At 46.8% G+C, this 12,822-nt stretch overlaps 2 protein-coding genes across 4 annotated transcripts; both read right to left on the reverse strand.

Annotated features, from left to right (window-relative positions):
* On the reverse strand, positions 1 to 9,135 carry efhc2 (EF-hand domain (C-terminal) containing 2). 3 transcript variants are annotated; one of them, XM_048970313.1, is made up of 15 exons: positions 8,992 to 9,135; positions 8,499 to 8,681; positions 7,954 to 8,104; positions 7,320 to 7,543; positions 6,974 to 7,225; positions 6,506 to 6,610; positions 5,828 to 5,966; positions 4,139 to 4,304; positions 3,566 to 3,708; positions 2,873 to 3,072; positions 2,299 to 2,432; positions 1,998 to 2,198; positions 1,482 to 1,574; positions 1,017 to 1,119; positions 1 to 328 (listed from the first exon to the last, which is right to left on the reverse strand). In XM_048970313.1, the coding sequence occupies exons 1-15, from the start codon at positions 9,031 to 9,033 to the stop codon at positions 233 to 235; spliced, it is 2,232 nt and encodes a 743-aa protein (XP_048826270.1). In that variant the 5' UTR covers positions 9,034 to 9,135; the 3' UTR covers positions 1 to 232. The 3 variants fall into 3 exon arrangements, with proteins under 3 accessions (XP_048826270.1, XP_048826261.1, XP_048826280.1); XM_048970304.1 differs by having other exon boundaries at positions 6,506 to 6,613; positions 8,992 to 9,134; XM_048970323.1 differs by having other exon boundaries at positions 6,506 to 6,613; positions 8,499 to 8,626; positions 8,992 to 9,068.
* Positions 9,136 to 9,288: 153 nt separating this feature from the next.
* Positions 9,289 to 12,822, reverse strand: fundc1 (FUN14 domain containing 1). Its single transcript, XM_049029932.1, has 5 exons — positions 12,671 to 12,822; positions 11,828 to 11,984; positions 11,536 to 11,611; positions 11,256 to 11,384; positions 9,289 to 9,980 (listed from the first exon to the last, which is right to left on the reverse strand). The coding sequence occupies exons 1-5, from the start codon at positions 12,687 to 12,689 to the stop codon at positions 9,903 to 9,905; spliced, it is 459 nt and encodes a 152-aa protein (XP_048885889.1). The 5' UTR covers positions 12,690 to 12,822; the 3' UTR covers positions 9,289 to 9,902.

Below are 12,822 nucleotides of genomic sequence, written 5' to 3' on the forward strand. Positions count from 1 at the left end.
TAAGGTTTCCACCCTCTGTTTACTCCACCGATAATCACATCATACTGTATTGTTCACATCATCAGGTGCCTGTTATTATTAGTTATCAATATTTCTTAGATTTATATGCGAGGCAACCAGAGACCATGCAAATTATACGGTGCTTGTACATGACTGCTGGGAATGACAACATGACATCTGAGCTGTATCTTCCAGGAAGGGGGTGGGTGCTGAGGTCTCTGCCCTCCCCCCATCACTCTCGCTGCCCAAACACGTCCTCCAGCAAGGCAGAGTAGTTGATGCTCTTTACCGGTGGGGCCACAGTTTGGCTGTCCCAGACAACATTAGCCTGAAAACCACAAGCGAGTGGTTACTGGGCGGATAACAGCAGACTGGAGCGACTCCACTTACAGCAGGACATAAAATACAACCCCTATATAGATATATAAAGAGATCTTTTTTTTTCAGAAATGCTCTACAGTATTTGTGATTTGCAAAATTTCACAGCAAAGCAGATCATTTCTGTGGAGGAGCATAACATGAAATTCTGGATCTCGTGACCAAATGTCACACTAAGGCCCCTCTGTAAATTTTGCTGACAAGATCCCCAAACTTATACTTTGGGGCCCTTATTATATAACCTGCTGGGTCCCCTAAATTTGCCAACATGTCTATGCCCCTCCGACACCCTTAATTACATAAACAACATCACATGGCCGGCCAAATGGTAATACCTTCTGGCTACGGAACAGAAGCCCCCTCTGCTGGTCATGCCTGGAAGCTTCCATGCATTGTGTGCGTCCGCCACACATGTCTTTGGTTAGGCTGTTATGTAGCATGGTAATTTATAGCCCCATAATACAATAAATACATCTGAACAAAAAAAAAACCTCTTGAATGCCTTGCCGAGGGCTGATTTTACAAACGCTGTGTGTCAGAACACGAAGTCGCTTAGACCTCAGTTTTCCTGGAGGAATCTCCCATGCCTCGCTCCTTCCAGGAGGCCACATGGAGGATCCCTGCCGGTGCTTCCTCACCTTCACACTGTCGTCAGCCAGGGCTGGGGGGGCAGGGTTCTCTCTCCAGTTGAGCCCCGATACGAAAGCATGGTAGTCTATCCCTCCTGTCTCGTCCTCGTACCTGAGGATGAGACCAGCTGAGGGCCTGAGACAGGGACCCGCCGAACCCACAGCACGCCACGGAAAAACATCCGCTTATGTTTTACTTATTTCCTTCGCCCCACTCTACTCTGCCTCTCTATTTACAGTTCATACGTTCATTATTTAAAAAGAACCACATTTGTAATCTACTTCTGGATATCATTTAAGTGAAGTACCTCGTGCGAAGCTCCAACAGAAGCTGGGCGGCAGCGTGCGGCCTCTTGATTTCAGCCGTATATCCCTAACCACTCTGCTGGCTCGCTCACTGCAACCCCCCCCCCCCCCCCCAAAAAAGGGTCTGAAGCGTAAAGCAAGAATGTGGGCTTCTGCTCACAGGGGTACCTTCCAACAACAGTCATCAGCAGGTCGTCGGGCAGAGGGAGCCTGAAGGCTTTGCAGATAGTCCTGACCTCCTGGGTGGACAGACGTCCTGCTCTGCAGAGAGCCGACACAAATTCCAGAGCTTAACCCCCAGGCAGCACTGATCAAAGCAGGACAGACCGCCACCTCCGGAGTAGAATTAGCACCATCGCTCTCCGATGACATCAGAGCTGGCTTGTTCTGTGTGGGAGTCGCCCAGTCTTTGCCCAGTACTGAGAAAGGCGAGGTGACTTTACTGCTGGTAGGACACACCAACAAACACACAGCTAACCCATCTGTGGACGGGTCGTGCAGATTAACCCATCAGAACCCCGGGCCACCATTACTGCAGGCTGCTGTTTTCACTGTTCAGAAAGCATCTGCTTTCAATGCTACAGCTAAAGCTCCGGAACTAGACCTCTGTGGGGTCTGTAGGCGTGCGATGCTAATCGCGTGTGCGTGCGAGCCTGTCTGTGTAAAGCGTGAGGGTCGCGGTACCTGTGCCGGTCCTCGTGCAGAAAGGCACTGGTCATTTCTGGGAAGTCTTCGAAGTGCTTCTTCCGCAAGGTCTCCTGGGCTGCACCGAGGGCCGAATTCAGGTCCGAGTGGGACGACGCCGGTGCCGGCACACGGTAGCAACGGCCCAATGTCAGGATCTCATGCTCCGACAGCTGGCATCCTGCCTCCAGGAGCAGATCCCTGTGGCGCCCCCCGCAGGTCTGTCAGCTGACTGCAGGGATATTTTTAACTCTGACACTCACACATTGGGTCAGGTCCCTGCCCAGCCCGCCTCGCCCACCTCAGAGGCCCATATGACACCACTCCTGTATCCTCCGGATCGCTGACGGCCAGAAGGCGCTCAATCTCCCTCCGCTTGTCCTCGCTAATGGATTTCAGCTTGCTCACAATTGTGCCAATGTTAGCCCTGGGAAACTAAACCGGATCAAGAAAAATAATCGAAATTCGTGTCTTGGGTAAATAAAAATTAACCTAAAAAAAGGAAAACAATTCAAGTTATACAGGTTACTGGTGCCGTATTCAGCAGAATGTTTGGTGTTAATGTGCCGTTAGCAGTATGTAGAGGAGAAACAGCCAAATGACCGTAAAAACGCAGCGGAATCCTGACATGTGACTGGGAAACGGCAGCAGCATGCAGCGGGATTAAGGGCAGATTGTTTACGCTGCAGGAATTGTCCTCTGAGGTGGACTTACACTTAAACCAGGCTTTTAAAAGCGCTGAGGTTCTAATGGGTCTGATCTCTGTGGTTTGCCTCATGCACAGAAACACATAGGAATAGAGGCAGTAAGAGATGGGGAAGTGGGGGGGGAGGAAGAGATAGCAGGACGGGGGGGGGGGGGCCTGGTGTCCGTACCTCCATAGCATGATCCTCCATGTAGTTTAGTGTGAACTCGTCCACGTCCACCAGCTGGAACTCATACTGGTGCAAGCAGAGCCGGGCCCCCACGTACAGGTCCCGGGCCCCCACGTAACTCTCAGACGCCTCACTCTTTAAGAGCTCCTGGTCTGGCTTCTTCACCCGCCTCCTCTCCAGGAACTTGCCCCCAATCACACCTTGGGGGGTCACCACACCAAATATCTGGTTCTTACCGCTACTATAACCGTGTCTGTGCAACCACACCTACCTGGTTATGGGACATTCTGCTTCCATGCCAGTCTGCACAGTCTTCTCCCACCGATTAGCTGGTTAACTGTGTTCCTTGCCTATGTCTTAATGTCCACGTCTTAAAACGTAATGGTTACATCGTTTGTATGTCATAGTATTTATATTCTATTTATTACTTTCTCATTTACACTGTAACCAACCAGAATGATATTTCACCTCAGGGAAGAATGACACTCAAACTCTTATTTCTGATTAACACCCAACAATGTTCAACTTTGCTTGTTCGACGGAGTGTTTTAGTCACGCTATTATCACTTTTAAGACTCCTGAGCTTAAACAGCATTTAGAACTTTAAATAGCATCATAAGCGGTCATGCTGCTGAACTGTATTACACCTCCACTGGGACCCAGATGATACACAAGTGAGAGCAGACTTCACACCTGAGTTCCTCTGGGGTGGCTCAAACACGGAGATGGTGTCGTCGCTCAGGTAGAAGGAGATTATGAAGAGTCTCTCCCTGTCGATGGGATCCTCGGACACCATCTTACCCGCAAACCTGAGCACATTACTCACCAGGCCCTGTCTGGAAGGAGCGACAGGAACAGGTGCAAATTCACACAAAACATGTGTGATATATTTTTTCACACTTGAAAGAGAATACTGAGCTCACCAACTAGATGTCATGTGATCTCTACCTCACAGGAGCAGTGGGGTACCATGGGTATCTGTGATGTCATGTAGTTGCCACCTCACAGGAGCACTGAGGCACTGCAGGTATCTGTGATGTCATGTGATCTCTATCTCACAGGAGCACTGAGGCACTGCAGGTATCTGTGATGTCATGTGATCTCTGTCTCACAGGAGCACTCTGGCACTGCAGGTATCTGTGATGTCATGTGATCTCTATCTCACAGGAGCACTCTGGCACTGCAGGTATCTGTGATGTCATGTGATCTCTGCCTCACAGGAGCACTGAGGCACTAGGAGTATCTCTGAGATACCTCTCAGATTACCTGTCTTTTTCCATAAACTTCCGGAAGTCTTTCTTGGGGGGCTTGGGCAGGAGTCCCTGACAGGAGGAGAGGGAGTCTTCCTCAGAGCCAAATCCGTTGTAGGGGGGCACCTGCCTGGTTGGTTTAGGGGTTGGGCGGGGTTTGTATGGGACTGGAGTGAAATCCTCTACAACCCCCCCAGAGACAGATGCAGGAGTGAGGGGGCAGGGGGGTCAGAGGGAGAGACAAAGGTCAATCGTCTGTGTACCGAAACAGCAGGTTCCTCAACAGAGACAATCTTACTGGCTTTCCATCAGAGGGCCCTGTCAGAGGAAACTGTGTGACTAATTCAAAGTTTCAAAGGTGTACTCAGTCAGCGGGGAACTCGGTCAGAGGGGTACTCAGTCAGCTGGGTACTCAGTCAGTGGGGTAGTCAGTCAGTAGGATACTTAGTCAGTGGGATACTCAGTCAGAAGGATACTCATTCAGTGGGATACTCAGTCAGCTGGGTACTCAGTCAGTGGGGTAGTCAGTCAGTACGATACTTAGTCAGTGGGATACTCAGTCAGAAGGATACTCAGTCAGTGGGGTACTCAGTCAGAAGGATACTCAGTCAGCATGGTACTCAGTCAGCGGGACACAAATCAGCCTACTGTGCACAGACATGTATGCACTCCTCTCACTTTACGCACCACAGCATGTAGGACAAAGGGCCCCTCAGCCGATCACCCCTCAGCCTTTATCTGTGCCTGGAGAGACGTGCCTCCCTCTCATGCCCTGTTCCCTGCTACCTTTCATACTGAAAATCTGGAATGGTGGATGCATCTTTTACATCCATCCGTCTATCCATCCTCCAGGGCTATGAGGAGCAGAGACTCTGCCAGGAAGCTCAGGGCAGCAAGCCCACTAACATCGTTCACAGCTGCGTCTTCTTAGAAATCCTGAAATCCTCGTTGAAGGATACTCCATTGAAAAACAAGGTCCCTGAGACTTCTAGCCGTATAATAGATACACAAAAAAAATCTGTGTATCCTGCTCAAAATTCATCCCAGTCGTCATGTTGATAAACAGTTGGATTAACAGCTCAGGGAGAAATGAGGGACGTCTTTGGCTTTGACACGATAAAGTAAATTCTTGTTTTCAGAAACCCACATGGCTTTAATTATCGGTTTCATAACCAACCATATTTAAGCACTGAATCACTGAAAATGAGTAAATTAGCATTAATGTGTTAACAGAAATTGGGGGGAAAACTCCCCCCATACAGAGCAAAGTCCCTGTGGCAGGGATGGCAAAACACAAGCCGACAGTCCTGAAATAAATCGCCTGTGATCAGGGGCACCGAAGGGACACAGGCAACGCGGCAGATTCAGGGCTTCTACACACAACAGGGGCCTTTGAGTACGTGTCCGGAATATCTAGGTACACTGCTACCAGTGTGGTCAGAAACCAGCATGCAATACCTGAGCCCTGCACTGATGGGTGAAGGCTGACCCTTTACTGACATCTGGTGGGCAGGCAAAGGTACTGATGCTGTTCTCATCATGAAACGCTGTAGCACCAAGATCAGGTCACTGATGGAACAATTAAATAAAACAGGGTGACAGCTGGCAAAGACACCACGTCTTGCTATGTCATCTGGATCTATGGATTACCTGCTTCTCTGGTTCATGCCAAGTTCAGTTTGGGATTTTCATGTCCACGGCTTACCTATGCCATATTTGGAGCGGTAGAACTCCTTGGTGAAACTGTCACAGTCACAAAGTAGCACCTTCCTGCCCCACACATTGATAACCGCTCCCAAGGCCAGATCACAGTCCTTGTAGAAGTCCTCCTGGATCGCACCCGTCTGTATAAAGCAGCCAGAGGCGGACATTTCAGGTCCAGAAAGTAAAACTCCAGCCAGCTCCAGAAGTACTGTGACTGTGACTCTTTATTCTCATCTGGTTGGTTGAAATGAAATCCTCGTTTGGATTTTTACTTTCTCGACCTGAAATGTCTGCCTCTGAAAGTGGCAAACAACTGAAATTAACTCAGCTCGACTGACAAATGATGTGGTGGGTGGGTTTACTGTGTGCTGTCAATCAACACTGAAGCCAATGAGAGCGAGTAAAGTAGCCAATCAGAAGCGTATGATAACCACGCCCACTGCAGGTCAATATCTTATTTCATACCTCTTGTTTCCATGCATCATTCTTTATAACTATGCACAGAAATTTAGACAGGGGATGACAGCCTAAAAAACAGAAGAAAGGGATTCACAGAACTTAATATATTCATGTTACAAAGTTCTCAGAGTATTGAAGACTGAGCTCAATGCCTTATATCCCATAGAAATCACACACACAATAGAAAACATTGATCCCCAAATGGTCAAATTTTACCTACTTTCAAGCTATCCAGAATGAAGCGTCCCCCCTGTCCCACTGGCCCAAAGACATTGAGGACTGTGCGATTGGTCACTTCTCCGGGCTGCAGCTTGGGGGTGGGAGCCTGCTGTTCAGGGACAGAGTGGGAATAAGGAGATCAGACATTTTGGTACTTTTCTTTTCATGTGCGTCAGTTTTATTTATCTCTAATGTTGCAGTCAGTGACAAAATCTGCTGCATCCCTGGATATGTTAGTTGATGTGAAAGCTCTGGGTTTTGTCCAAGGACTTTCATCCAAAAACAAATCATTACTTACATAGTTAATGATGTTTTTGTCTGGTAGAAATGAAAACCAGAATAAGTTTTGTTAGTAATAAAATCAGCATTTTGTGGCTTTTCTGCCGTGTGGATCCCAGCCCGCAGCGGCCCATGCACACGACACACTTCCTGGCCTGTTGGCACGTTTCCTGCCCGGCTGATGCCCCACCTTGGGCAGCTTGCTCCTCTTCAGGAATTTCGGTACAGTATCACGACCTGAGTTAGGGCAGAAGATCTCCCGAATCTCGATGGTGTCGTCAGACAGGAAATAGTGGAGGGTGAGCTCACGGCAGTCCCCGAACACGGTCCCCGAGTCGTCCCACAAGCAGAAGAAGTGGAGAACCTTGCGGTCGTGTTCGAGGAACTGCCTCAGCGTGTCCTGCCTCTCATATGGCCGCAGAGGCTGCATGCTGGCCTCCATCTGCAGCACACAGGACATGCCCCGTTGAGCCCAGTGGGCCGGACACCAGTACAGAACTGAAAAAGCTCTGGTTCGATGTGATGGAGTTGCTCACCTGCCTGCGAAGGCTGCTGTACTTGTCCTCTGGGGTGGGAGCCGGCGGGTTCAGCCTCACACCGAGCTTCCTCAGGAAGTTGCATGTGAAGGCGTCGCAGTCGGTGACCATGAAGGTGCGGGAGTAGAGCACTATCTCCTGGTTGATGTTGAAGTGATGCACGCTGTAGAATTGGTCATCTTTAGGTGGTGGGAGAGGTATCCGATGGCGATGGATCAGGGTTCCTGGAACAGAGATTGCAATTAAAGTTGACGGCCATTTCCACTGAATAAAAATCATTGGGTGTTTCTCAATATGCGTACTCGACTGTACTTGTGTTCTTGTGTATCCATTTACATCATCGTCCATTGGCAAAGACCCGTCCCAATACTAAGAACAGAAGTTCTGAAAACGGTAAAAATCCGTGGATGTCATTCTTGCCTCTCCCCAGATATCAGTGGTGCATTGGTTGCATCCTTGCCAAATGAGACCAATCCCATGATTCATTGTTCCTCAAGTTCGTTCTCGGGGCAAGTTAGCAAGACCACTCTTGCCAAGACCAGAAGTACGATCTTTGCGTTTTTAGTATTGAGAAACATCCATTGAGTTTCAATGGTATTTATGAATTAAGTAATTGCAAGTGCCACTGCAGTACCTTGTGGAATGCCACTGTTTTTGAATTCTGGCTCTACCACCTGAATGGTGTTGTCCTCCAGGTAGAAGTAAATCTTACACTGCCTGACTCTCATCGACTCCACCCTGTTCTCAGCCACGGCCTCCTGGAAATACGCGTCAAAGCACAGCACCTGCAAGCAACACCAGATCTTGCTGTTCTCATGTAAAGGAACCATTTGTGGATGTGCGAAATTTTAACTTTTCCCAGTTTGCATATTTATCCTAGAAAAAAAGACACTTGGCAGGATACCCTTCATCCGAACTATCAACAATGCAAATGATAAGCTGGTCTATGGTTTATACATGTGATTATGCCTCCAAAGGGAATTAAACACATTCGTTCCGAATGCTATTTTCTTTGTTATTGAGGAGTATTTTGTTCTCAGTTGTTCTCCATGGAGAATGCTTAATTAAAAATCACCAAAAGGGTACACTTAATGTTCCCAACGATACCAATTTAGCTTGCATAATATAACCCCACAGAGCCTGTATGTAGGTCCAATTTTGACTAATTACTGCACAAACCTGTTTGTCAAACGTGATCCATAAGGGTCCCCCTCCTACCGATGGGATCCCGGAGCGTGTGGAGCGGAACTCCTGACCCGGGAGCGGCTCCCCTCCGATGCGCGGCTTCTCGGAGACCACCATCATGGCTGTTCCATTGAGATAATCGAAATGCTGAGGTTTGTGAAAAGCTTCCTTTCCCAGCTGGGGAAAAAACATGCGAAATCTCACCCGTAGAACTGGCCATACCGTTAGGTAATTAGCTGAATTTACTGTCAGTCGAAAACAATGAAATAATTAAATAAGATTTGAAAACTGTTACAAAGGAGGAACAACTAAATCAGGGTTTATGCTGATTTTGTAAGGTTATCATCTGGATGCAGTGTCCCGCACAACTACTCCAAAGCCGGCTGAACCAGATACACGTACAGCCGTTTCGGCAAATCATGAATCATGCCCGTCCGCTTTCATTCGGGAAAACTGGACGTTGCGGGTTAATTTGCACACGACTTACGGTTTTACTATAAGAGCTATAAGGAAGCAGAGGCAGCGACATGATCCGGACTCGGCTGGCGAACTTCGGGCTAATACGGGTCACTGTTTACCGTTGCCTAGATACAGACGCCAAGATGACGCGAGTCAGTCTGGTAGAATACGAGTATAGACGGACGGATGAGCAGGCAGTCAGAGGCAGACACTCTCTCTAACCTGTAAATTACCATTAATTTACAACTACATTCACAATAAGAAAGTATTCTAAAAAGGCACAATGGCTGCTGTATGTACTTTAAGAAGGCAGGACACAAAGACACGAAGTTCAATTTTTATTTTAGATGTCCACTTTCAAACTTATATAAGTAAAAGAAACCATTTGCTTATTTTGGCACAAAAACAGATACATTGCACTGAACCTTCACAATTAACATTGTACCGTTGAAGCGGCAATACATAAATCATTTGAGAGTGGAAAAACCTATTCACGATAACTATTATTTTGCGTACCTACGGAGTTTAGAATTCACATAATGCAAATGCTGTGTTTTCTATGCAGCACAATAGACAGGGTTGTGTAATAAAGTTGCCACAAACATATGCTGTTGCTGACAAGTCAACCGATAGAGCTCATCATCAGAAAGGGAGGGCGATGGCCGAGGTCCGTCCCGCATACAGTACATTACTTCAGTGATCTTCCGTTGCTTTGTTTTTTTAAGACCTTCCACTGGTAGCCAGCTATAGACGCATAGTTTTGGGGGGGGGGGGGGGGGGGGGTGGTTAGCATATCATCATGGCATAGCTGTGGGGCGGTGTTCAATGCCCGCCTGTGCAGATGAAGGGCACCGTGTCCTGCCCGCCGGCGCAAGGTGGGAGGAAATACTTCACAGTTGTATCAGCCTCCCGCTCATAGGTAAACTCCAGCGTGAGATCTTATGATGCCAGCCCAAGCAGAAATCCTCCGACAAATCCACTAGACAGCACAATGTTCCTCTTCACAAACTCTGTGGACTACAAAGTCACAGGCACAGTCAGCATGAAATGTCCTGGCTTCAAAACAAAACAAAAAAACAGAAACAACTACAGCCTTTAATGTGACATGCAACAAAACGGGTCACTGGATAAAACTGAACTGACACTGTAATAGTATTCTATTGTGTTGTGTCATTACTCGAGCAATGTTCAATCGTTTGCTGGGGGTATTTATACAGTTGCTCCTCTATTTACGAACTTTCAACTTACGAACTTTCAGACATACGAGCAAAGAGGACTGCAAGTCCAAATTGCGTTCATTGTTCTCCTGTTTCATGTCCGCAACATCAATTTTGTTTTCCTGCGCGCCAATTCCAGGTAGTACAACTTCTAGCCGCTACTCCCGCCGTACTTGTGTATAACGGATATTTAAGGCGCAGCGTGTAGCTCTGTGGGCTAAGCCTGTGCGACTGTAATCAGAAGGTCATCGGTTCAAACCCAGCCTCAGCACGTCTGTGGCTCCTTGAGCAAAGCCCTTAACCTCCAGCTTCCTAGGCACCCAAACGGGTGGTTGCCCTTCGCAGACGGCTTACTCTGCGAAGAGCAAGCTGGGGGAGGCGTAAAGACAATTTCAATAAAGTATTGATTACTATTACCCTTATTATGAGTCGTTCGGAACGTATCTCATTCGTAAGTAGAGGAGCGTCTGTAATTGAGGGGAGGGGGTGTTCTTCAAAGCAGGACTTCTCAGTAAGCTGGGTAAACTTAACCTATATGTCATGATTGTCCAATAAAAGTTTTGGTAAGGAGCATTCCTGTTGGATGATCATGACTTCGAGTTTAAGTTAACCCAGCTTACTTAGATATCCCGCTTTGTGGAACACCCCAAGATCTCCTGATTTCCTGCTTTAATTTTCATTTTAAAGTGAAACCAATATTTACAGTTAAGGATATATGGGAATTATGAACATTTCTGAATACTGACCACTGTGATAACATTAGTTATGTTATGCAGAAAGCTTCTTCATTACAAGAAACTGAAATAAATGTCAAGTCATGGATCTGTTTTAACAATGTAGGGAACAAAAGACTAGTGTGAAACTGAAGAATGTCCTCCACAATAATCCATAAGAAGAAAAGTATACTGTATCATGATTGCTAAATTCACATTTGGCATTACTTGCCTTCTAGTCTTTACATAATGAATAATAATGTTATCCAAAAAATGGATCACTTCACAAAGTCAATGGTAATGATGTGTAATGTGCATTACAAGAATCAGGTACATGTACATGTGGGCAGCATAAGATTCACCTCTTCGATAAACGTGTTAATCTCGGGGGCTGCTTTGTCGGCCCTCTTCTTCAGCCGTTTCTTGGCTTTATTTACATCCTTCTCGACTTTCTTCCAGTCCACTTGTACATAGCCACTGTGGTTTGCGATCTGCGAAGAGCGATAGGGCTGTTCCACCACTGTGTGATGGGTTCCATTTTCACAAAAAAACCTGATACACAGTACAAGACATCTTATATAATCAAAGACTGATTCCAGCAGGATTCCTTTAAAATCCCTTAAAACTCTGTTGTATGGTTACCTGTAATAACAGAAATCCTCCACCAACAGCTGTCGCTGCTATTTTCCCAACCCTCTGAAAGAGATAACCTGCACACCTTTACATACAAAAAAAAAAAAACAAACATGTAAATCGCCTGGGTATGAGGATTAATAAACGAACATGATGCAGTGTACCTGATGCTTGTTATGCAGTAATCCTTTGCTACTAACTGTGCACAAAAAATTTTAATGACTGAAACTGAAAACACACTTTGTGGCTAAATACAATCTCTGTTCAGGAAATCACTTCTCATTCTGTGCAGACCACGTACCAGCCAGTCACACCACCCATCATAATCTGCGTGGCCACCGAGTATTTCTCCGCGATCGGGCCCGAGTTGTTGCCGAAGACGCGGCTCCACCACTGGTGCCGCCTGGCGTAGTCCGTCAGGTCCATCACCTCGAAGGACTCGTCATCGCTCTCCGGATCTGCTCCAGACAGCAGTGAGATGTTAGCAGTATCCTCATGCCTGCTTTGCTGACAGTGTCAAATTGATAGCCTATGTATGCACGTCAGTCTTTCTGGCAATGCGGGCGCACTAATGAATTATTTATTGAAAATATAAAATCCAGACTGTATGTAATGGAATGCATTAGGAAGGCCTGTAATTTTTGACATCTTATAATAGTTCTTCACATTCAAATGATTCCGAATACGCATATAACTATTTAAATATTAATGACGACATAATTTGACATATTTCTTGCTGAAAAGCAGGCTGTCAGTGGATCCAACAGAGAGGTAACTAACACGGTCTAGAGCTAAGCATTAAACGGAAGACGTTAAGAAGTATTTACAGACATTCCAGTTACAGATAGTTTGCTTTTTGTCAAGCGGACTAGTTAAGGCTAGAGTCCTGTCCTGTCCTGTTGAACATCTCGAGCTGTGTTTGGCTACACCGCTAGTTAGCTTTAATGTTACCCATCAAAGGTAGGTGCCGCCAAAGGTATCAGACACCGTGTCGGACAGCATTGATACTTCGTGGCTAACCGGTTAGTAAACCTCATCGCGGCTTGTGCTGTGAAACCGTGTGACCTCTGCAGTTATACCAGTGGCTCATAATCCATGTGTGTATCAATCAAGCAAACAAACAAACAAACACTCAGTCACTCACCTTCCCTGCGCTCCGCCATTTTGCAGTAAACAGTGGGAACCTGGTCACTCTCAGGAAGCGCCGCCCACCGCGTGACGTCATTTAAAGGAGCAGCGATTGTTATCGTTTGCAAATTAAAAATGTGACGGGAAATGCGCTACACTAGGGAAATG

The sequence above is a fragment of the Brienomyrus brachyistius genome, chromosome 1 (genome assembly GCF_023856365.1).
Source record: "Brienomyrus brachyistius isolate T26 chromosome 1, BBRACH_0.4, whole genome shotgun sequence".
Classification (NCBI taxonomy): domain Eukaryota; kingdom Metazoa; phylum Chordata; class Actinopteri; order Osteoglossiformes; family Mormyridae; genus Brienomyrus; species Brienomyrus brachyistius.

What these genes read in the sequence shown, in the direction of transcription:
- efhc2 (XM_048970304.1), bottom strand. Translation starts at nt 9,033, where the DNA reads ATGTCGCTGCCTCTGCTTCCTTATAGCTCTTATAGTAAAACC. An exon ending in AAACAGTGGCATTCCACAAG is followed by an intron (nt 7,544 to 7,953) that starts GTACTGCAGTGG and finishes TCTCTGTTCCAG; the next exon opens with GAACCCTGATCCATCGCCAT. An exon ending in TGGCTGACGACAGTGTGAAG is followed by an intron (nt 329 to 1,016) that starts GTGAGGAAGCAC and finishes TGTGGTTTTCAG; the next exon opens with GCTAATGTTGTCTGGGACAG.
- fundc1 (XM_049029932.1), bottom strand. An exon ending in ATGGGTGGTGTGACTGGCTG is followed by an intron (nt 11,612 to 11,827) that starts GTACGTGGTCTG and finishes TTGTATGTAAAG; the next exon opens with GTGTGCAGGTTATCTCTTTC. An exon ending in GAGGATTTCTGTTATTACAG is followed by an intron (nt 11,385 to 11,535) that starts GTAACCATACAA and finishes CGCTCTTCGCAG; the next exon opens with ATCGCAAACCACAGTGGCTA.